The sequence below is a fragment of the Heptranchias perlo genome, chromosome 21 (genome assembly GCF_035084215.1).
Source record: "Heptranchias perlo isolate sHepPer1 chromosome 21, sHepPer1.hap1, whole genome shotgun sequence".
Taxonomy (NCBI): domain Eukaryota; kingdom Metazoa; phylum Chordata; class Chondrichthyes; order Hexanchiformes; family Hexanchidae; genus Heptranchias; species Heptranchias perlo.
This window is the reverse complement of record NC_090345.1, coordinates 26,026,856-26,052,086: the sequence shown is the minus strand read 5'-3', so window position 1 is coordinate 26,052,086 and position 25,231 is coordinate 26,026,856. Positions and strand designations below refer to the sequence as shown.

The window sequence follows — 25,231 nt, the reverse complement described above, 5'->3', positions numbered from 1 at the left end:
AAGCATAACTGTGTAAGCAGGTGCCCTTCCCTTTGATGAGGAGGGCTGACGAGGGTCATGCGATTGATGTTGCGTATATGGACTTTCACAAGGCGTTTGATAAAGTACCACACAATAGACTTGTTAGCAAAACTGAAACCCATGGGATTAAAGGGGCTGTGACAGCGTGGATACAAAATTGACTAGAGGCAGAAAGCAGAGTAGTGGTGAACAGTTGTTTTCCAGACTGGAGGGAAGTATACAATGGTGTCACCCAGCAGTCAGTATTAGGACCACTGCTCTGATATATATTAATGACCTGGACTGGGGTATACAAGGCATAATTTCAAAGTTTGCTGATGACACAAAACTCAAATGTAGTGAACAGTGAGGAGGATAGTAGACTTCAGGAGGGCATAGACAGACTAGTGAAATGGGCTGACACATAGCAGATTCAATTTAACGCAAAGAAATGTGAAGTGCTGCATTTTGGTAAGAAGAATGAGGAGAGGTAATATAAACTAAATGGTACAATTTTAAAAGGGAGTGCTGGAAGAGAGAGACCTAGGGGTGTACATACACAAATCTTTGAAGGTGACAGGACAAGTTGAGAAGGCTGTTAAAAAATACAGGATCCTTGACTTTATAAATAGAGTACAAAAGAAAGGAAGTTATACTAAACCTTTATAAATCACTGGTTAGGCTCCAGGTGGAGTATTGTGTCCAATCCTGGGCACCACATTTTAGGAAGAACGTTAAGGCCTTGAGAGGGTGCAGAGGAGATTTACTAGTATGGTACCAAAGATGCGGGACTTCAGTTATGTGGAGAGACTAGAGAAACTGGGGTTGTCCTCCGTAGAGCAGAGAAAGTTAAGAGGAGATTTGATAGAAATGTTCAATATCATGAAGGGTTTAAGATAGAATAAATAAATAAGGAGAAACTATTTCCAGGGGCAGAAGGTCGGTAACCAAAGGACACAGATTTACAGTAATTGGCAAAGGAACCAGAGGCGACATGAAGAGAATTTATTTTACACAGTGAGTTATGACCTGGAATGCACCGCCAGAAAAGGTGGTGGAAGCAGATTCAATAATATAATTCATTAATTCCTAAAAGAAGTTGGATAAATACTTGAAGGGGAAAATTTTGCAGGGCTATGGGGAAAGGGACTAAATTGGATAAGCTCTTTCAAAGAGCTGGCACAGGCACGATGGGTCGAATGGCCTCCTTTTGTGCTGTATCATTCCATGGCATCCTGCCCCTCCGACCCCTTGCCAGATTGTGCCAATTGTATGATATTGCTAGAATTCAGCACTACTCCTTCTCAAGGAGGGCAAATAGAAAATATGAATCAGAATAGTGTGCACGCACACATTACACAAATTCGTGCATGGGAGGACCAGAATGTGTGCATACTTGCAGGTCAGCTAGACAAATGCTAAGGAAATATACTGCAATTGGGATTGATTAGCGTTAGTTGTTGTTTTTCCAATTATTCTCCACATTATTCCAGTTCTTTTTCACATCCTTACTTTAGGCACTGTATCCACTACTTAGAAAATTGCTATCTTTTAAAAGGCCAGTATCAAAATTTAGTAATTTTAGAACTTTATATTTACTTACTTGCCATCTGAAACTCTGAAAATGCAACCCGTTCTAATTGAACTCGCAGCAGTTCACAAGGTGCATCTTTCAGCAACTGAAACAATTTCACAGCCTTGTTGTAATGGAGATCAGCCAAACTGCGGTGCTGCTTACGAAAATGGTCATCACCAACCTGTATTTAAAAAAAGACTGCATATCTCTTTCCAGTTAAGACTTAAAACAGCATTCTCGCTTTCGCTCAGCTTTGTAAGGATATATTAACTAAATCAATAATAGAATTTATTTTTGCCAGATTCCTTGACCCCTTACTTATTAAGATTGTCACTATATAGGTTTTATTGGATTAAATAATCCATGTTACCATTTAGGTTTATTGGATTAAATAATCCAATCAGTTTACCAGAGCTTGCTGCTAGGTTTACAATTTACAAACCCAGAAGTGTGATTTTGGCAAAGTGAAATACGTTTGAGTCTTGTAAAGAATTTTCAAGACCGTAGGACGTCCCAAAGCACTTCATAACTAATGTATTATTTTTTGAAGTGTAGTCATTGTTGTAATGTAGGGAAACGTGGCAGCCAATTTGCACAAAAACAGAAATGAGATAAGCAGTGGCAGAGCTAGGTATAGCCAACTGGGGGTTTTAAACTCAAGATATGGCCAAGTTGGCAGGAAGGGGGCCGAGCTGGTAACTGGGGAATGCTAACTTACCTAGTTCAAAGGCCAAGTCAGGAACTGCACAGACTTGCAGGCCACATTTGGAGGCCGAAGACAGGTGACAGAGGTTCCTGGGATGGGGGCAGTACTGCAAAGGCGCTTTGGCCGATCTCAAAATGATGGATGGGGTCATGGCACCTTCCACTGATAATCTGTTATAGTGTGATGTTGGTTGAGGGATAAAGGTTGGTAGGACACCAGGACAACTCCCCTATTCTTGTTTGAATAGTGCTATGGGATCCTTTACATCCATCTGAGAAGGCAGACAGGACCGTGGTTTAATGTCTCACCTGAAAGGCAGCACCTCCAACTATGCAGCACTCCTTCAGTATTGCATCAAAGTGCCAGCCTAGATTATGTACTCAAGTTTCTGAAGTGGGGCTTGAACCCACAACCTCCTGACACAGAGGTGAGTGTGCAATCACTGAGCCAAGGCTGACATTCAATGTATCCAACCAATGCAGAACAACAAAGCCAACAAAATATTTAACTATATAGCCCAAACAATAGAATACAAGTGATGTGGAGATGCCGGTGATGGACTGGGGTTGACAAATGTAAGGAATCTGACAACACCAGGTTATAGTCCAACTGTTGGACTATAACCTGGTGTTGTAAGATTCCTTACAATAGAATACAAGTCAGAGGAAATCATGATCAAATTGTATAGTGCTCTGGTCAGACCACACTTTCAGTACAGGTCACTGACACAAAAGGAGACATCAAAGTATTGGAAGTAGCACAGAGAAGATCCACGAGGTTAAGACACGAATTATGAGGAAAGTCTGGAGAAACTTGGGACTGTTCAGTTTCGAAAGACGCTGTCCAAGAGGTGATCTTATGAAGTATACAAGATAGTAAACAATATGGAAACGGTAAATCTGAAAATTTATTGAGTAGGACAAGAGGCCATAGTTCAAATTAGTAAAAGTTAAATTTGGGACTTCAGGAGGTTTTCCTTCATTTAAAGAGTGACCAATAAATGGAATGGACTCCCAGGTGGAAACCCTGGAATCATTTGTGTTCAATATGAATGGAGGTGTTCAAAATGATGAGAGATTTTGATAAGAGTAGATAGAGAAACTGTTTCCACTGGCAGAAGGGTCGGTAACCAGAGGACACAGATTTAACATAATTGGCAATAAATCCAGGAGGGAGATGAGGAGAAATTTCTTTACTCAGCAAGTTATGATGATCTGGAATGCATTGCCTGAAAGGGTGGTGGAAGCAGATTCAATAGTAACTTTCAAAAGGGAATTGGATATATACTTAAAAAAGGAAAAATTTGCAGGGCCATGGGGAAAGATCAGGGGAGTGGGACTAATTAGTCACTCTTTCAGGGAGCTGGTACAGGCATGATGGGCTGAATGGCCCCCTTCTGTGCTGTATGATTTAAGAACCCACTGGCTACTGCAATGGGGGAGCTTTAGGGTATTTCTGGATGGATGAACAAAGATGGGGTGAATGATCTTCCTCATCAGTGATTATCTTCCGATATGCATTGCTACCCATTAATTTTTAAAAATTAAGAGATGGTTTGAGAACATTAGCTCCTATTACTCCACTTCTGGGAAACTGATTTTAGTTCCCACTTGCAATTGTGTTGAGAGAAATGCATGCAAAATACACAATATGGTACTGATTTAATGTATTATAAAGAGAGGTACTAGTATGTTAGGGAATCCTTGAAGTATTAGCAAGCCCAAATAAAGATTATTGCAGTGGCTTTTCTGGAGAGCATAACTTGGTAAACACAAAATATATTCTTTAAAAAAAGAAAAAAGTCAATACAAAGATCTTAATATTTCTCCAACCAGCCTACTCAGATCGCCCTGAAAACCATCCCTTCAATACAAGGTAGTGCAATTAAAACCTAATTATGAAAACAAATTCAAATGTCATGCACATATAGTATGAATAGATTAAATGTCAATGATTGATACAATTTATGTTCCTTTTGTATATATAATGGGTGCAACAGAAGAAATCATACCCTATGTATTACAATGTCAAACTACACTTGTATAAATTACGAAGTTAAAATTCTTGATTTTCAAGATGACTTTTAAGAGGAATGTCTTTCAGTTATTTTGCCTTTGCTAAACTTGAATTATAGTTTATGAAATACTATTTGACATTTCAGGAGATAAATAGCCTTCTTTAGTTGCAAACTAAATTTGCTGTTGCAATATTGGCAATTATGTCAGGTATGCAGCTTTAATCAATATAAATTATATCTTTTTCAATAAAGTTTCAGATTACCTGGTTTCTAAGGGAATTGTGATACATGGAGGCAAGTCTATGATGAATTGTTGCAGCCCGATACTGACATAAGGGTTGTCGTGCAGATTCTGTATGTATATCACAGTACTTAAGCGATTTCATCATGGAATCAGAGACTTCCCTCTCAACCTGAAAAATGATAAGACAATCACTTGCATTATTTAACAAGATCTCATCTATACCATAAAATGTTCAGGTAAATACATTACTAAGCACATGACAGCACAGGCAAAATCAAATCGGAGGAAAAACAGCAACTACTTGATACATTTGACATATCAAATTATCATGATACTTGCATTAAAGGAAATGGTGACATTTGTCTTCTACTGTTACAACACAATTATCATAGTGACTTTTGAAAGGACATCAATAGGAGGAGAGACGTATGCATTTGCAGGCGATTACTATTAAGCTACAACCACCACCATTTTTTTTCTTCCCAATTTCTCCCCTTATACTTCACTCCTGAATTTGCTGACTTAGGTTGCAATGTGGTTCAAAGATGGTAGCAGCCTTCCATATCTCACTCAAGTGGGTACTCCTCACGTGTGAGCCAAGGTAATGTGCCAGAAGCGTTTACCTTGTTAATGAGTCCTAATAGTTTCTCCTGAAGGAACTCAGGATGACCAGAGATGCACAGCTAGGTGTTTCTGTAAACATGAATCCCCCAGAAGCAGAGTGTCTTGCTACTTCAACAATGTCTGGGGAAAAGAAGAGGGCTTATAAGTTCAAGACCAAATTGTAGTTTGCCACTTCAGGAATAGACAGTAAGGGTACACCAAAAATAGATCCTTACTTGAGCAGAGCTCAAAGGCTAGGAGAGAAAAACTGAGTAACAAAAACCCCTGCCACTCAATGATCTTCAGCAGTGGTCTCACTGAAGTTGTTGAGGCTAGACATGAAATTGACACTGATGCTGCTAGATCTTTCTACGCTTTATGCATGTTGCTAAACCCCAACATCGCTAATTTGCTGGGAGCAATTTAATACCAATGAAAATCTCAGACTACCAGGTGAAGAAGGGTTACAATCCTCAGAGTTTTCAAAGTATTTGATTTTGTAAAACTATAAGCAGGGCTCTCCCTTAGTAAATTGCCAGGGTCACAGAGAAATACCACTATCCTTTTTTAAATTGGTGATTTTTGTCTTTTTGTATTTAGCAGGTGGATACTTACTGCTTGGAATAGAAGAATAAGGATAAAATCTTAGTGCAGAATAGGTTCATATCCTAAATCTCAGTATGGCAGAAAAGTCTGCCTTAGGACAAGTATCCCTTAGATGCCTCTAACGACCACCTAAGTCTTTCTGCTGAAACTTATGCGGCTAATGATTGTCAAGATGTTGTCAAAAGCCCACACATTTGTTTGGACAGCTTAAGCAGGAGTTAAAAATAGCACCACCAAAGATGAAAACTCTTAGCTCCCTCAGAGCGAAGGAGGAGAGGGAAGGGGAGAGTCATTATGTACAGAAAATAGTATCCTACTGACCCAGGGAAAAAAAAACTTGAAATTGGTGAATTTTGAAGTTATTTGCAAGGCAGAAGAAAAAGAACTAATGATAATTAATAGGATAGGGTTTATAGGGATGTAACCAACTAAAGTGAAGCATCTCAGCCAATAAGATGAGGTTTTAACACTTTAATCATCCTCCCCAATTCAGAGCTAATCAGTGAATGAAAGACCCAATCTTGTAGAGAACCTTAACAGAAAATATCTAATGCTTTAAAAAGAATTTTAACTGACTTCTAATCAATCTGCTTCTAACGTGTTATAGCTACATATAATTTTACTACATTCGGCATGAAAACAAAGTCACTGGGGAGCATTATGTTCAAATCAAGGATTTTGTACTTAAATGTTCATGATCCCATTAGAACTCTATACAACAGGAAATAATTTGGTATTTTGGAATTATTGCGGAATAGAAACATAACATCTAGAAACCGAAAATGCAACAACCTGCATTTATATTCGTGCCTTTAACGTAGTAAGACGTTCCAAGGCGCTTCACAGGAGCAATTATCAAACAAAATTTGACACCGTGCCACATAAGGAAATATTAGCACTATAATAAAGAATAGTCAGCACGGATTTCAAAAGGGAAGGAGCTGCTTGACCAATCTTATTGAATTCTTTGAAGTAGCAACAGAAAGGGTAGACAAGGGTAATGCAATAGATGTAATCTATTTGGATTTTCAAAAGGCCTTTGATAAGGTACTGCATAGTAGACTCAGGGGACAAGTAACAGAATGGAGCAAGCTGGCTACAAAACAGAAAACAGAGTAGGGGTTAAAAGGTAGTTACTCAGACTGGCAAAAGGTATTCCACATGGATCGGTGCTGGGACCGCTGTTGTTCACCATTTACATAAACGATCGCACTCAGGAATCAGGAGTACAATTTCAAAATTTGCGGTCGACACCAAATTGGGGGGGGGGGGGGGGGGGGTATAGTTAATACAGTGGTGGACGGCGAAGAAATACAGGAAGATATTAATAAACTTGCAGAATGGGCATGTAATTGGCAAATGAATTTCAATATAGATAAGTGTGAGGTATACATTTTGGTAAGAAGAATAAGGAGGCCACATAATCCTTGGAAAATAACGGAGCAGAGGGATCTGGGGATACAGATACATAAATCACTAAAAGTAGCGACGCAGGTTAATAAGGCCATTAAAAAAAAGCAAACAAAGCACTGGGTTCATTTCTAGAGAGATAGAATTGAAAAGCAGGCAAGTTATGTTAAACTTGTATAGAACCTTGGTTAGAACACACTTGGAGTACTGTGAACAGTTCTGGACTCCATATTATAAAAAGGATATAGGAGGCACTGGAGAAGGTGCATAAAAGATTTACTAGGATGATACCAGAACTAAGAGGTTATACCTATCAGGAAAGATTGAACAGGCTAGGGCTCTTTTCTCTAGAAAAGAGACGACTGAGGGGTGACCAGATAGAGGTCTTTAAGATTATGAATGAGTTTGATGGGGTAGATGTAGAGACGATGTTTCCATTTGCAGGGGAGATCAGAACTAGGGGCCATAAATATAAGATAGTCACTAATAAATCCAACAAGGAAATCAGGAGAAACTTCTTTACTCAGAGTGTGGTTATAACGTGGAACTCGCTACCACGAGTAACTGAGGCGACTAGCATAGATGCATTTAAGGGGAAGCTAGTTAAGCACATGAGGGAGAAAGGAATAGAATGATATATTGATGGGGTTAGATGAAGGGTGGGAGGAGGTGCGTGTGGAGCAGAAGGACCGGCATGGACCTGTAGGGCTGAATGGCCTGTTTCTGTACTGTACATTCTGTACAACATTTGTGTGCATGCAGAGTTATATTTTCTGCTGGAGAAAAACATTACTGCCCAAGTGTAAAATTACTTCAAGTTCAAAGTGTCTGTCTTTGAAACATTAACATTAGTGTTCGGGTATGGTGTTGATAAAATAGTAGATCCTTCAGTTGCTCAGTAGGTTGTAGTTGTAATATATTGAGACTCTGCTTTATTATTCTAAATTCTGCACACATAGCATTTTAGAAACATACTACTTATAATATATTACTTGTATCTTAAAATGTATTCTTCTGTACTTTGATTTTTTTATATTAGCAAATCAATGACAATTATTCAGCTCCCTCTAAAGGCATATAAATGAATCATCTGGAATGGTACTGAACCCAGGTTGTAGGATGGTCCCAGGCTTGATCTCTGCACTGAGACAGCTAATGTCCACCAGGTGGCAGAAGTGACATTACAATTGGCCTCAATTGTTTTTTTGTTGGGGGCAGGGGGAGGTGGAAATCTGCTGGGATTCATGCTCTGATCCAGTAACTCCTGGTAGAGTGTGAGTGTGATCATCTTCAAACTATTTGATTATCAAAGGACCAGAACAGAAGATATTTATTACCAAGCTCAAAAATCAAAATGGCTATTTGGACAACACACTACGTAATGCAGCTGCCAGCTGCATATGAAACCATACCCCAATGTGAATCAGTATTTTTTTTTTAAAAAGGAAAATAAAATAACAATTATGAATGCTAAGCAAAACCAAATATTCACGATGGATTTTAATGCCTTCATCACTCCTCTCAAAATGTAGAAAATTCATCACTTACCCTCAATTAATCTAAATGAAAAAGGGTAACAATAGATCACAAGGTCACATACTGCATCTTGTTCAATACCTGTTCCTGAGCTTTTCTTGACAACGGAGCATAATCTTGCTCCAGTGTTGCCATAGTGAAATAGGTTGTTGATAGCTCCCAATTCACAGAATCCCAAACAGCTGAATGTTTCTCCCATCTGCCGAGTGATCTCACAGCCTTTAGATAGTAATCCACAGCCTAAATGAAAAATAAAGGCTTTTCAGGTAAGTCCTAATCATGCAATTCCAGAGAATGCTTAAATGCTAATTTGCATCAGTACAAATGGACCCATGGGAAGTTACTCAGCAGTTTAAACTTATAGCATCTGCAACTATATGGAGTTGTTTTTTAAAAAAAACATTTAGTGGAGTATCTGTTAGCATATTAATCATGCTATGGCAAATGTTACTGATTGATGTATGAAGACCCCATGCATCTTTGATGTGTGCACAAATCTATTTACTAACCAGTCTTATGCATTTACTTTTGATTTAAATAATTGAATTCATGTCTCCAATGGCTCAACTGGTTATGGTGGAGTTGCTGTGCCACAAAGAGAAGGTCCCAGGTTTGATCCCTGGTCTATGTTAAATTAGTTGATAGCTGGGTTGGCAGTGGAAGTGCTACAAATGATCTTGGCACTCATGGGCTCGGGAAGGGGGAAAATCAAACATTGGATAAGGCTCCCACTCTTGATCTGTATCCAGCGTGCCTTTGTGGACGTTGGGTGAGGACAGGATAATCTCAGCTGTTCTATGTATCCAAACCTCAAGTTAAATAGCCCAAGAGCACTTATTTTCGCAGTGAGCACATGAAAAATGGGCATTTGTGCATGGTGCTAGAGGACACCCACCGCTTCTATAACCATATCCCGGCTAAGACCAGAGGAGCAAATTAGCAGAAAAACAGGAAGAAAGAAAGTGGAACACATAATGTGAACCTCTCATATAACATTCAAATACAGTATTTCAGTGATTTGAAATTGATTTAACTGAATTGCTCTAAATGTATAGATCTATGTAGTGAAAGGCACTTTTTTAAAATTTGTTTTTGGGAATGTGGATGATGCTGACAAGGCCACATTTATTGCCGATCTCAAAGCAGCTAGAGATGGATGATAAATGCAGCCTTGTCAGTGTTAAACCACATCAAGAAAACATTTTTAAAATGTGCCTTTCGCTACACAGGGGTATACAAAATCCCATGCGCAAGCTTTTAGAATGGACATGATTTCAAACACTAAACTGTTAGTGACTCTTAGTGGTTTTCTGAGTTGAGAATCATAAATTTATATTCAAAAAAATCCCTTGCTCTCATTCAGGCCTCTAAATGAAGCACTGTACTTCAGAGAAGGGCAGCGCAACCTTTTTCATTTCCAAAACACACCCCATATCAACTAATTAACAATGGGACGGAATTTGCTGAAAAAATAATGGCATATGAACATCACATACCGTTATTAATGTACAAATCGGCCAGCAACTTGTGGCGAGGAAGCGATACCTTGTGAATTGCGAATCGCCACGAGTTTCTGGGCGATTTGCGCCGTTCCATTAGCTTTGCAAAAATGGCATTTTGCACTTAACCTCCTCTTGAGTTTGAAGAAGTTGCTGTATTTGCATATTAATTGTCTATTAAACTTGCCACAGAAAGTTAAGTCTAGTAATTAATAGCGCAAGTACCCTTTTAACAATGTAATAAAGGTAATAACAGATACCCTGTTGCCCTTGCTGTGCCGTTATCAGTCCACACTTCCAGCAACTTATAGGGCAAAAATTTGAGCTGAAGGGTGCAGGAAAAAGTCTAACTAACCGGGCCTGCCGTGAGATGCCCTGCTCCAGCAAATTCCGATATCTGTGTAGAAATCTATGATTCAGACTGCCCTGTTCTAATATACAAGGAACAAAGATATGACATGGTGCAAGAGGGAAAATGAGAAATATATTGGAAAAAATAAGATCAAAAGTATATTAAAAATCTTGGTGGAACTAAATCTAGATAACATGAATGTTTTCTTAAACTTGTTATATTTGGACCAGAATTTCTAATTTCCAGTCTAATTGCTTAACAACTCCTATACGTGCAAGTAAAGATTTTTTTTGGAAAATACAGTCTTTAACTATAGGGATTTTTGTAAAAGCTATCTAGCAGGCACTGGACTGAATACTTACCATACAGAACATATGATTGCAACATTCTAAACATGGATCAGAATTGTACATATACACGTTACAGCTCGATTAGAACATATAATGGAAGGTAACCTGGTACATTAAGGTTGTACACTTTGTTCATACATACCTTCACCTGAAGTGAACTACTGAATAATTTTGAAAATATAATTCAAGACTTTGAAAAACAGTCACAGATATAGCTAGAAAAGTAAACCATAGAAGACATGCCTTGTTATAATACAAGGCTTCCTCAGGTGAAAATTCTCCTCGTTTCAAATCGCTTCCAGTAGTAGCATGTGCCTGTGCACAAAGTCTCATCAATCTCCCAGTGTTGCAAAGCAATAAGGCAGCATTGGTTTTGTCCTCTATAGTCTCAAAGTCTTGAATACCCTTTTCAAAGTAAGAAAAGCTTTTCTTCCAAAGCTCTTGTTCTACCGTTGTTATGCCTTTGCTTGCTGCATGGTAGAGAAATGTTGTAAGCATATTAGTTTTTCATGTTACAAACTTTATCACATTAATTGCCAAAGATCTTTAACTTCCCCATGAACTTTCAGACTTTTTGCTAGACTTTATTACTTGAAGGCAGCAACAAGTTTATTTCAGACAGTTTTAAGTTCACTAGAAGGGTTTATAGAACAAGAGCATATAATCTAACAAGATTATCTCAAAAGTCCTTACCTGTTCCCTCTGTCTGCACAGCAGCAGCCTGATTCATGTAGAAAACTCCAACCTCATTTCTGCTGTTGCCTAATCTTTTTAACACTTGTGTATGTTGCTCTACAACATGAATTTTCTGATCACAGGAATGTAGCAGTTCATTTGCTGCCTCATAGCATTTGCAGCTAACTGAAAGTTGGTATTCCAGATCCATATAAAGGTCTATAGCCCAACTGAAAGCTAGAACAAATTGGGGAAGAAGGAAGAGAGAATGAAAAAACTACAGACAAAAGACAGTCAAATATTACTAACACAGCTTTAAATAAATTCTTTCCCCCGTGCTACAGATACTATGTAGCGGTTATTTGTTTATCCTATCCAGTTCCCCCACCCCCCAACTCCCTCCGCACCCTACAGTAGTGAAATATTAGGGTATGGCTCCACAGCCTACCACAAACTCTCCGGTTCCTTTTCCAAATGGACACCCTTCACGTAAGTGCCTCATCATAGAATGCAGGTACTCTATTCAACTGTAGAAGGGGCACAATAGCCAAGCCCAATCACACACTGAGGAGGGGCCACTGGGCAGTAATCAAACCCAAATGGACTTTTCCCCTCCCATCCCAGAAGCCAACAGTAGTACTGACATTACTGTCAACACTGAGATCAAAGACAGCAAAGACCAGGGATACAACCTGGGGCCTTCCTGGTCTGTATGGTTCAGTGCTATACCACGTGATGCATTTATTCACTAAGCAATCAGAGAACCATGAAGGCAGATTTTAAGAAAAAAGTTGGAAGCATCAGCTCACTCCAGGCAAAGCTAAACCCATGCAGGATATTTAGAATATTGCAACTTGACACTCAATTTTTGCTAGTCATTTGCCCTGAAAACAAAAATTTGAAGGTCTCAGTTGGCTTCAAAAATGAAAACTCGACTGAACTTCTGATCAGTGAGATGTTGGTCCAAGTCATGCTGTCACTGGCATGCCATTGTCTGGCCTATGCAATGGAATGGAGTAGTAACAGGAACTGCAGTGGCTTGCAGTTGCAAAAGCTTTGCTGCAGAAGGATGCAAAGATGCACCTTACTGCGTTGCTTTGCGTGGGAGAAATGTATGGGTGCATGCTGATCCGAATCATTCAGCTTCAGTGTACAATTTTGCTGCAATTTTAAAAAAGTCAATATGAAAACTAACCTTGGCAGCTGGACTCTCTGTGGAGGCTATGCAAAATTTCTTGATCCTCTCTAGTTTGGAAGCTATAGTCCTCTTGATAAGCTGCTCTATTACTGGCATTTTGAGCTAACATTAACTGAATGTCACCATTAAGTGCCAAACACTGACTAAGAAAGAACAGGACTTCAGGTGACAAACTGTTAATAAGGCAGCAATAGGCATCTGTCAACAGAAAAAAAGTGCAAATTAACACATCATGCTTAGATTAGAAATACTGTATATTCAGTAGATCTCCTGTGGTGTTGCTCATAGGTAGTCCAATACCTGGCGTGCACTATAAAAAATAATGTTCTAATCTTTACCACTATCCCGCTGCAGCCTAATTTTCCCAGTTTTCCCCTTGCTGTAATATAGCAAATTTACTGAAGCATTGTATCCATGGCAGATTTGCAGCATTTGCTTAAGACACAAGTAGTTGACTAACTTGTTTATCTTCCACCATCCCTCTGCAAAACCTCCTTCCTCGCTCAGTTATTTATTAAGATTTTTTTTTCTCCCCCTAGCTTCACAAGGTAGATTTGTAGCTCTTGCTAAAGCTGTTGTTATTGTTACACCAAGGAGGTGTACCCATTGTTGAGTCTCCAATGTCCAGCACCTCAAATAGGAGACCATTTGCCATTATCCAAGCCTGACTGATGAGTCTAGCTGCAATGCCTGATCTCAGTATCAAAGCAGCTCATAAGCACACTCTCTGGCCCCATATCAAAAACAAGTACCCATAATGGAAAAACACCTCATCTCAAACGCCTTTAGAACTACGGTCTGCGGTCCAGAGCATCAGTTACATGCCCTCTTAAGTCCCAGTCCAGGCGAGATTTTTATTTGCATGTTTGAGCACTCAAAAGTGCATTTCTTGAGTTGCTGGTTTAAAATTTTCAAATTTCCCAGGAGTGGAGTATTGGAAAAGGCTACTCACTCATTAGTTGAAAAAGATTGCTCCCTCAAACTTGGATTTGGGACCAACATCCAATGACGGAGCAACTTTTTTCAATTCTGCAGGCAGGAAAGTCCAAAAAAACTGAAACCAATAGGGGAAGAACTATCAATGAGTCGATAACAAGGCTAGAACAAAGTGGAGAGCACCAGCTCAGTTCAATATAAGAAAAGATGAGCAGTGAGCACCAATTGAAGTTGGGAAATGGAGAGACGTGGGATCTAGCCAATAGAAAGGTGAGAGGTGAGCTTGGAGGCAGCAAACGTTTATATACGGCTGACAACCTTTAGAGTCCTCAATCAGCAACGGTACACAAGGCAATGTCAACATTCTCAGATCATGCAATGGAATTATTTGTTTAAATTCTTGTACACCATATGGGAAATTAAACATAATTATGTGTTTAAATTTCTTCCATGAATTGTGAATATTTTTTTTAAATTCTGACAATCGCAGGACTCAACTGAATCATAGTACAGGAATGCTGAGTTAAGAACAGACTCACGTAATAATTCTACAATCCAAAGCAGAAACTGCCATGAATTGCTGGGTTACTGGAAATGACAAATCATGTTACCATTGTGGAGAAGTGTGTTGCTACATTACAAGCACTAATTTTGCTCTTATCAGCGATCTTACTGTCTGAGAAAATAGCAAGCAGGGCGAGAAACAGAACACAGATCAGGAGGTTGCATTTTTAAGATGGATAGATAGATCAGTATCTTTTCGTGGAACACGTGGCCAAGGCCCTTTGTCCTGTGCATCACGAACAATGCGCAATGTTTTGAAAATCACCATTGTTCATAAGTTGATCTAAGGTGGGATCTTGGGAACATGTGTATACTTTAAAAGCTCCAGAATCCCACCTATGAAATGCTTCTAGATTCACAAAAGTATAACTGACACAAATGAAATGTATTGCACGCACTGTGCTTCCTGGACGTTTCTTTTTCCAAGCAAAGGCATAGAGAAATTAACTAGCACTTTTCATACATCTGGATTTTTAATCTAATGCCCCCCCACCCATTCCAGAGCCAGAAACCAATGTAGAACTCTCTTAACGGCTACCATTAGCTATCTATTATTTTTCATACTGAAATATGTCCTGATCAAAACTTAATCAATTCAGCGAATTTGTCACATAACACTACACGGCTCTCCACTTGTATGTGGTTTTGGATTGGAGATCCTGATACACAAAATTAAGAATCATGTTTAAACATTCCATTCCTGCCCAGTCCCTCCATATTTTCCAATTGGCCTTCTCAGATTTAAATTTCAATGAAAAAATGTACTTACGTTAAACATAGTACCTTCTATTAGTAAAAATATTATATTTATAGCAATTTTTGAAAAAGAGTACTGATTTTCTTTCACTTCACTGGCAATTTTCTGATTTTAGGAATTAGAAAAGCAAAAAATTGAAAGAATAAACAAGTTTCAATAGATCAGAAAAGATACCTTTTTAATCTTCCGTAGTTCATTTCCTATTAGATAACTGAATACCTATGATCCAATTAGTTGAAAGCAAGTACTTAATAAGTGGCAGAAATCCGTGATCCTAGAATGAATACAACTATTTTGTAAACAGCTGTAATTAATATTCCTGCATAAAACATGCTGGAATAAGGAATTTCCAAAATGATATGAAGTAGTTATTCTAACTCTTTAAACATGGTCTGTCATTTTCCAACAAAACAGAGTGTACATAACAGTAACTATGTAGCCACTTACCAAGAGACTGTAAAGCAAGTTTAACATATCTTAATGCTCTACCATACTTTTGCAGAGTGGTAGCTGCATTCGAGAGAATAAAGTAGGCTCTTGAAGCTTTAAAGATAAGGTTCAGTTTCATTTGATATTGCCATGTATCTGGTATCATCCCAGATTGACTGGGAAGTTTAACTGTTTCATGAGCTGGGCCCACTGTGAGAAGTAAAAGGATAAAATCAAAATTACAAGAGTTAGTATTATTGGCAGATGTTAAGGATTCCAAAAGCAGATAACATTATAAAAAGCCTTCAAGTTAGTGTACACAACACATTTAACCAAACAAGTCACAAGAGAAACTTAATCTGGATTTCAAACAAATTCATTTGAAGTGGGTGCATCACTCTCCATGCCAAAATAAAAATGAATTAAAATTTTTTTTTTTTGAAAGGCAACAAGGAAATGAGAGGAGGGCCAGAGTGAGGCCGGGGGCGGGGGAAGACGGGAACGGATGGTGGGGTAGACGCGGCCAGTGGGCCCAGAGAAAGAGAGCACCTACTTATTACATATAGCATAGTCTGCATTGAGCATAATCTATATGGTAACACTTACCACTGAATTCAAATTGTTTACTGATGTAGACAAAATAAAAAATGTACTCAGAAATAAAGCACTCTAAAAAGCATTCATTTCACTAATGCATATTAAAGATGGTAATGTAACATATTTGCATGCAATTTTAATATATTTGAGAGAACACTACTACAATAATGCTGAATTGCATTTTAACGGTGAGTTTGGAATTTATAGGAAGATAATACTGTGAGATGATTCAGCATTTAAACACTATTGGCTTAGTCATATCAATATTACCGCACTGTCTTTTTAAAATATTTTCAAGAGCACTTAGGGAATCAGTAGCAGGAATCAGTAGCTGATTCCCTATTATAAAGCAACTAAAGCGCAGTTGAATGTGAATCAAGCAGAAATGATAATTTACCAAAATAAAGTGTTATATGTGGTATTCAGGCTGAAGGTTTCTTAACAACTAATTACCTTTATCTAAAAACAGAGCAATTTGTTTCTTAAGAGCTTTATGACCCGTGCATTCAGATTCATCCGCATACTTCAGAGGGATTGGAATACTGGGATCAGCAGCTGGGAGATCACTCTCCTTTTTAATACTTCCATCAACAGCCTTCAGTCCCTGAAAGAAACAATTAACATAATTATGATTAGAGTAACCATGGTTCTTACAGTGAAGATAAGTGAAAAAAAGGCTATGTAAAGATTTTCAATAATTTGATCTTTATATTTACGTTCAAAGATTTACACATTGGAACGCAACATGAAGATAGGGTACACATATTCTTCCTAGATTATTTAGTATCAACATTAATCACAGCTTGCAGCATTCATATGATCTGGAACAACACCCGACAGCCAGATACAAGTAATTTAATTACTGACAGAAAATGTTCAAATTTGTTGATGCCTGCTGTACCTGTTTTTTTAAAAAAAGAAAACAAACTATAAAACCTGCAACTGGTAAAATTACCAAAACCACTAACACCTCAACCCAAAATTTTAATCCATACTTCATAGAAGTAACAGTTTAACCTCCAGTACAGCCCCAGACCAGGGATGATGGGGGCTCGGTCACCAAACACCCCTCACCCTAATGTTTAGAACTGTACAACATATATGACCCTCACTACATTTAACTGCAAGTATAATGAAATGTGCACTATAGTATATGCTCTGTATGAAACCATGTCCTGAGAACATGTAAGCATCTGTACAAAATAAAATTATGAAAAAACTCTAATGCAAATTAATAAATTACCTCAAGAGTGTAATTGAGAACAACTCTACATCGCTCCTCTGTGTCATGACAAACTGGAAAAGCACAGCTGGGCTTTAAAACAAAAGTTGAGTGTAAGACAGTCTCATTCTATTTAAGTCCAGTTACACTAAAAGCAATCCTACTCTAAGTTTTGAAACCAACTTCATATTACTCTGAAGGATAGATCATCTGTCCCCACTGTATACAAATCTGTTTTAAGAGAACCCAGACTTGTTGATATAAATTTCTACATTTAACTGAGAATGAGATCGATTAGTCAAATTGTTCCTTTAAGTTTGACTATAAACTACATTTCTATCCAACATTTATAATATTTGGAATATACATTTCCTTACAACAAACTAAATAAAGATGGGCTCATACCCTTATCTGGTGTGTCGATTTATACTTTTCAGGTACAGACAATTCACCAACAGATTTAATGACAGCAACAGCTTTGTAATCATCTGAAGGATCAGAGCCATTGCTGAAAGAACCATTTTCATCACTGTCCTCTGGAAGATCATCTTCACTATAACTATCATCAGAATTCTCATTCAGAGTTGATCCATTTTCATCTTGTTTTGGTGGCTCATCCAGTTGGAAAAGTTCTGAGATCATGTAGTTGGCTGAAGCAATAATCTGCACAAACTGTACAATTTTAGTTGGAGAATTTATTAACGATGAACTTGTATGGAAACAAATTTGCTTATTTACTGCAGTACTCAAATCTTGCAGATATTAAATATGTAATATTTGCAATCCATCATCCAGAAGATTTTGTAAAAGACTAGGTACACTGCCTACTACTCTATAGCTTCATAACATGTGAGAAAAACACATTTTTATTGCAAGTGTATCATAGGAAATGTACTGCATTAAAAATACAAAGTAACCAACATTTCACAAGTATTCGGAACTTGTTAAATAAGTGTTTTTTGAAAAAGGAAATGTTTACAGCAACCACCTTTGGATAGTTCCAAGCTGGAATCAAGCTCAAGTTGTACTTAATTTTCATCAGTCTTAAAATTTGTCTTGTTTTTAAATGGATTATAATAATATATTAGTGAGTGCTGGGATCAATTACATTTTTAAACTTCCAAGCAAAGCTTTCACTGGAAGTTTTTAGGTTTGATAGTTCAGGATATAACCTTCAGCAAAATATTATAATCTGCAATTTCTATGCAATTGCAAAGATACTTAAAATATAGTTTCATATGTACTATGACAAAAGGGCATTTCTGACCTATAAAATTTAAACATTTGACAGCTTTGCTGTAAAAATATAACGGTGTTAAATTGGTTAACAGTGTGCTAATTAACAATTTTACTACATAATTTAAGAATGCGATTTAAGAGTCGGTAATGCCCTATTAAAGCAACTACTGCATAAAATGAAGCAATCTAAAACTCAAAACCAATGTAGGTGGTACCTGGGGATGCCTTTCTTGGTCCAGTAATTTAATACAATTTAACAAGAGTGTTCTTATGATTCCGTAATGCTTCCTGTTCTGAACTTTCTTCATCATCATGTTGCTAGCAACCCTGTACAACACAACATATCAATTCAAATGCTTGAGGACTGTGCACACAACTGGATATAAAAATAAAATTTGCATATTGCTAATTAACTATTGCGCAACTAATGGATTTCCTGCAGCATTGCACACAATAAGTTGGAGAATATGGTCGCCCTGGTCTTTACGCTTGCATCTTTCTTCTGCCTCTGTCCTTCCCTGCTCCCTCCATAATTCTTTTGTTTTACTTTGCTGTCTTTTTCATTTTTTCCCTTTTATGTAGGAGGCGGTGAGTGGCATGGCATGGTAGGGAAAGGAGCCGCAAAGGACTACAGGCAGCATCTTCCAGTTTGGAGGTGGGGGGGGGTGGTGGTGGGAGGCAAATGCGGACATCAGCTCTCAGCAGCTCCCTTCCCACATCGCTAATGCTTCGCCCAACTTATTGTTCCCATTGCAATGCTATCCTTTGACTTCACATCCTCCCCTGCCCGTGTTGCTCAGCTCACCTTTAACCCCTCCTCCCCTATCTGTTTTCCGCAGAGGCTGTTTGCCTGCCTCTCTTTTTGAGATGTCAGTATTCAGATTATTTACATTTTCTAACTATCAACAAGCCAGTTGAGATCATTAGAGGCTGTTCACTACAAAACTTTGAAAAATGAACTCAAACTAGATGTGGAAAGACACTCTCTCTGCTTAATATGCTTTCTGAAGTATACAGAACCCAATAAAAAAGCTATGACAGTATATATTCTGTCTGTATCTTTGCAATGTTATTAATAAAGTTATTAAACTAAATTGATGAAGACTGATTATCTGCTGTCGAAAACCACAAGACTCCAATCATAGTGTCAACAATTTTCACTATATAGATTTTCACAAGGAATACAACCTGAAAGCAACTTTTTAAAAAGTGACCCTGTAACAAGTACAAGAATGTAGTTGGCTACAATCAAGATTTCCATAGTGAAGTTCAAAACAGACCTCATGTGGTGAGCGGTCATCAACACTTACATGGTTTATGTTAAAGATTCAAAATGTGTAGTTCAGAGTTTTAATTCACTGATTAAAATAGTTAGGTTATATAAATGAATATTAAATAGAAGTAAAATTCACATATTACTAGGAGCAAGTTCAGGAAACTAAGGAGAACAATAGAGTAATAATCCTTTGAATGCTAGGATGTCACTCAAGGTGTTCTGGTGTTGAAACAAATATGATACCCCTTGAACAAGCCGTTCTTTTCCCAGGAGAACTCAACAAAAATTAAAGCATCAAAGTTCGTAGAAAGAAACTACCAAGCGCAATGTTATTTGAACTGATTGAAAAGGGATAAAATGGGTTCATGAGGTGTGGTATGTGGAGGTATATGTCGGCACACAGCACAATAGGAAATGGGTTCACATTTGTTCTGTGTGTGTAATATGAATACCATCTGACAATCCAATAATTAAGGCAAATACCACTATATATTGTTTTTAAGGGAAGAAAGTGAATAAATATTTGAAGCAGAAGAAGATACAAGGTTATGAGGAGAGCGCAAGGTAAGGCACTGTGGTTGCAGTGTGTACCATCCACAGGATGCAATGCAGCAACTCACTAAGGCTTCTTCGACAGCACCTCCCAAACGCGACCTCTACCACCTAGAATGACAAGAGCAGCAGGCACATGGGAACATCACCACCTGCACGTTCCACTCCAAGTCACACACCATCCCGATTTCGAAATATATCTCCGTTCCTTCATTGTCACTGGGTCAAAATCCTGGAACTCCTTTCCTAACAGCACTGTGGGAGAACCTTCACCACACAGACTACAGCGGTTCAAGAAGGCGGCTCACCACCACCTTCTCAAGGGCAATTAGGGATGGGCAATAAATGCCGGCCTTGCCGGCGACGCCCACATCCCATGAACGAATAAAAAAAAACTCTTTAGCAAAGATCTGGCATAGAAACGATGGCTGAATTGTCCCCTTCTGTTCTGTAAATTTCTATGGTCCTTTCGGTTACTATCTCATACCATGCATAAAGTGAGGATAATTTGCATGATGTCCCATCATGATGAAAATGACTATCCTTCTAATTCTTCCTGTTGGTTGCCTGGGCATTTTTCCCCAGTGATATACAGGATGACTAAAATGGAGAAAAGAATTCTCTCTATTGATTTGCTTAGAAAACTTACTTGTACAGCAAGACAGCCACAGGCATCGTGAAAGGGTTTTGGTATTTGTCTTCAGTTGTTTCTTCACAAAGTGTTGTCAGGTCATAGAGTTTTACAATATCCCTTCCACTTGCTGGAAGAAAACAAAGACATCAGCCGCTGTGGAGCCACATTTTAAACAGCTGGATTTTCCAAAAAGGCAATTTTTTTTAAGCCATATGCAATATATCAAAAGATACCTATACATGTAACAAATGCACAGTAGTGCAAGTCACAATTTAAGAAAGGTTTTTATTGGCTTATGAATCTAGTGGCATGACTAATAATTTTTATATCTGAAAATCTGATCGCAATTGATATGCAAATCTAAAACAATAAATCAAAAGGTCAATTTGTCAAACATTTAGGTTAGAATCTCCCCTCTCCCAGCAAAAGTGGCTATGAGAGAAAAAAAATCCTGCGTTGATGTTAAAAGCAGTTTCTTCATAGCCAGGTGAAGCAGTTACAAGGTTGAGTGAAACTACGCCTTCATGTCCACCAGCTTGAACAAAAAATGCGACCTAACGCAAGGCCCTATGGGGAAAGGCCACCATATAAAGCCACCCCACCTTCTGTTGTAGAGAATGTATAGCAAATAAGTACAGTGTTTTTAAAATTGTAACAATGAGATCATTCTGTATATGATCTGCACTGTATTACTTTGAACTGCTGTGCTGCATTTTGTGCCCTTTATTTGAAGTGTGTAAACCGTGTGTATCTTTAAAATTTTATGGAATAAAGTGTATTTTGAAATTTAAAAAGATACAAATCATTTTAGACAAGCACAACGATAAATAAGACTTGTACACAATGTAGAAGCAGTAACAACAGCATTATAAAAAGAAAGCACAAGAATAGAAGTGCAACTTTAAAAAAATGAATTATTCATTCAGAACATAGTATTGTTTACAGCAGGCTATAGAAGGCATTTGTAAATTACAATAATTATGCCAAAAAGTAATAAGCAGTTGAATAAAAGGCACCTGTACACCCAGTAGTATATAAATCAATACATACCTTGAAATAAACCTACCTGCATAACATTATCTTAAAAATCAGAATTCTAATTCAACACTTTTGCTCACCTTTAAAAAGCCAATACGTATGTCCTTCTTTAGTACAGTTTGCCTTTAGAAATGAAAGGATATTCTGAGCAATATCCTTAACTACTTTTGTGGAGAAGCTGGAATTATCCAAATTAGGGATGTCTTCTGTCTTTATCATTTCATATCTCTGTGTAAAACATACATCAATTACAACAGAAAATGCAAACTGGAATAGAAAATTCAACCTGTTGTAAAAAAAAATCTGGAAGTTACCCATTTTAAACAGAAAGACATCTAAATAAGAATAAGAATTCTGACCCAGTGTGCATTGCTTATAACAGCAGTTACAAGAAGTACGTGTCCGAAAACAGTGTCTTGAGTGGGCAGGGGGAAGGGAGAAGAGGGAAAGACAAAAACTGCCAGCATTAATTAAGAGAGAAAAGAGAAATGAAACTGTGAGCATGATTTGAAGAGGAGATGGAGAAAAATGTCAGCTTGAGAAGGAAAGTGGAAGCTTGAATTGCAGGGGAAGGGGATAAAAGCCAAGGTCATGTGGGGGTGGGAAAATAGGGAGAAGAGTGCCAGCATGAACTGGGAGGAAGGTGTGAACAGTGTATTTAACAGGGGGAAATGAGTGTCTTTGTAAACTGTGTATGGGTTGGATGGAAAAAGCACAGCCACTAACAGTGGAGTGAAGGGAGGGGGATACACAAGAGGCCAGAGTCAGAGGAATGGAGTGTTCTGGCTGCCATCACTAAAGGTTACTGGAATTCTTCATACCCTCATTTGCCCTACTGTATTAGGAAGATGCATTTGTGCATTTTTAAAATTGATCACATTAACCAAAGTGAAAATATCCTAAACATTGAAGCTTCTAAAAAGAGATCGTTTTACCTAAAAATGTATGAAAAACCAAACTGTTTTTTACCTGTACAATCCCATTAACGTGAAAGCACATGACAAGTTCTGGAACATTGCACATTAGATTATCTAACCAATAGTCAATCCCCGTCAATATGTTAATTGGTTTGTTGCTATCTCTAAAAAAAGATGGAACAAAACAAAACAAAACGTCACAAGTCAAAGTATGCAAAACTTACAGCAACTGTATTGATCAGTCTTTGCTAATATGAAACAATGCTTGACAATGATAAAAACCAATAAAAACAAAAATAACAGTATACAGCAAGCTTTTTAGGGTTGGGTCATAACCTTCCTAGGATTCACAGTATTTCATAAATTCTGACATTAGGTCATGGATCTTCTTGACCTGTCTGCAACCTTTGACATGATTGACCATACCATCCTTCTCCAACGCCTCTCCTCTGTCGCCCAGCTGGCTGGGACTGCGCTCGCCTGGTTCGATTCTTATCTATCCAGTCATAGCTGGAGAATCACCTGCAATGACCTCTCTTCCTGCTCCCACACAATTACATCTGGAGTCCCCCAATGATCTATCCTTGATCCTCTCCTGTTTCTCATCTAGGCAACATCATCCAAAAACACAAAGTTAGGCTTCACGTGTACGCTGACAACACCAAACTCTACCTCACCACCACCACCAACCCCCTTGACCCCCCCCCCCCACCATCTCTGAATTGTCACAATGTTTGTCCAACTGGATGAGCAAAAATTTCCACCAATTAAACATTGGGACGTTTGAAGCCATTGTCTTTGGTCCCCACCACAAACTCCGTTCCCTAGTCACCAACTCCATCCCTCTCCCTGGCGACTGTCTGAGGCTGAACCAGACCGTTCGTAACCTTGGCATCCTATTTGATCCTGAGATGAGCTTCCAGCCACATATGTGCTCCATCACCAAGACCACCTACTTCCATTACATCACCCATCTCCGCCCCGCCGCAGCTCATCTGCTGCTGAAACCCTCATCCATGCACTTGTTACCTTTAGACTTGATTATTCCAATGTTCTCCTGGCCAGCCTCCCACCTTCCACCCTCCATAAACTTGAGCTCATCCAAACTTGCACCAAGTTCCATTCACCCATCAGCCCCGTGCTTGCTGACCTACATTGGCTCTTGGTCTTGCAAATCGCTCCATGGCCCCACCCCTCCCTATCTCAAACCTCCTCCAGCCCTACAAACCTCAGAGATCTCTACGCTCCTCCAATTCTTGCTTCTTGCACATCCCCGATTTTAATCACTCCAGCACTGGTGGCTGTGCCTTCAGCTGTCTAGGCCACAAGCTCTGGAATTCCCTCCATAAACATCTTTACCCCTCTCCCCTCCTTTAAGACGCTCCTTAAAACCTAGCACTTTGGTCACCTGTCCTAGTATTTCTTTGTGGCTTGGTGTCAAATTTTGTTTGATAAGGCTCTTCACAGGAGCGATTCGGACATTTCATTACATTAAAGGCACTTTATACATGTTAGTTGTTGGATGAGCCAGGACATTCTCCAGCTTAAGCCATTCTATTTGGTTCCTGCCAGAAACTGCACTCTGGTTCCTGATTCCATCCTCCTCCTCCTGTTTTTCACTTGGGCCAAACCCAATGAAGTATAACCCTGACGTTCTGTTTAACCCTGAACAAAACTTCAAACTCACGGAAGCCCGTATACTTTCACTTCAACAGTAAGTTTTCACCTCAAAAATCTTTGTTACCTCTAGGCTCAACATCTCCAACACTCTGCCAGTTTCCGAAACTCCATTCCCACACAAACCTGTTTGTCCCAATGTCGAACCTACTCAAACGGCAGCTCATCCAAAACTATGCCACCCATATGCTAACCTGCTCATTTATCATTCCAGTCCTTATCAACTACTCAGCCTACAATCCCCTCTAGCTCTGATGCCCCAGTTTACACCCTTTGCTTTTTTGACCTACTGTGTATCCTTTCCTTACTGCTCCAAGTTCGATGGCAGAGCCTTCAGCCATCATACCCCTGCACTCCAGAATTCTCTTCCTAAACTCTTGTGCTTGCTACATCTTCACTACCTTCAAACCTTTCATAAGTCTCTTCAAAATCTGTATCTTTTCAGCCATGCTTTTCACCACATCTTAATTCTTCTAACACCTTTTTGGTAAATTCCCCTTCTCCTCCCCCCAGCCCCCATAAAGCATTTGGAACTTTTGCAGTGTTGTAAGCATTACATAAATGTTAATGCACCAACGATGTCCAACTTTACCACTCTGTCAGCACCATCGACTCCAAGGC

At 38.7% G+C, this 25,231-nt stretch overlaps 1 protein-coding gene across 3 annotated transcripts in view; it reads right to left on the bottom strand.

Annotated features, from left to right (window-relative positions):
• The window catches only part of edrf1 (erythroid differentiation regulatory factor 1), a 63,301-nt gene that overhangs the window by 9,655 nt on the left and 28,415 nt on the right, over window positions 1-25,231 (bottom strand). The window contains exons 9-22 of one of the 3 annotated variants that reach the window (XM_068002340.1): window positions 22,986-23,097; window positions 22,097-22,244; window positions 20,994-21,105; window positions 18,732-18,843; window positions 17,683-17,949; window positions 17,299-17,370; window positions 16,509-16,659; window positions 15,477-15,668; window positions 12,770-12,970; window positions 11,593-11,811; window positions 11,143-11,369; window positions 8,780-8,938; window positions 4,563-4,712; window positions 1,604-1,757 (exon numbers count right to left, since the gene is read on the bottom strand). In XM_068002340.1, the coding sequence (XP_067858441.1) occupies window positions 1,604-1,757; window positions 4,563-4,712; window positions 8,780-8,938; window positions 11,143-11,369; window positions 11,593-11,811; window positions 12,770-12,970; window positions 15,477-15,668; window positions 16,509-16,659; window positions 17,299-17,370; window positions 17,683-17,949; window positions 18,732-18,843; window positions 20,994-21,105; window positions 22,097-22,244; window positions 22,986-23,097 (2,276 nt within the window). Of the gene's footprint in view, window positions 1-1,603; window positions 1,775-4,562; window positions 4,713-4,956; window positions 5,288-8,779; window positions 8,939-11,142; window positions 11,370-11,592; window positions 11,812-12,769; window positions 12,971-15,476; window positions 15,669-16,508; window positions 16,660-17,298; window positions 17,371-17,682; window positions 17,950-18,731; window positions 18,844-20,993; window positions 21,106-22,096; window positions 22,245-22,985; window positions 23,098-25,231 lie in introns of those variants that run through there. The other 2 variants (XM_068002341.1, XM_068002342.1) reach the window with 2 other exon arrangements.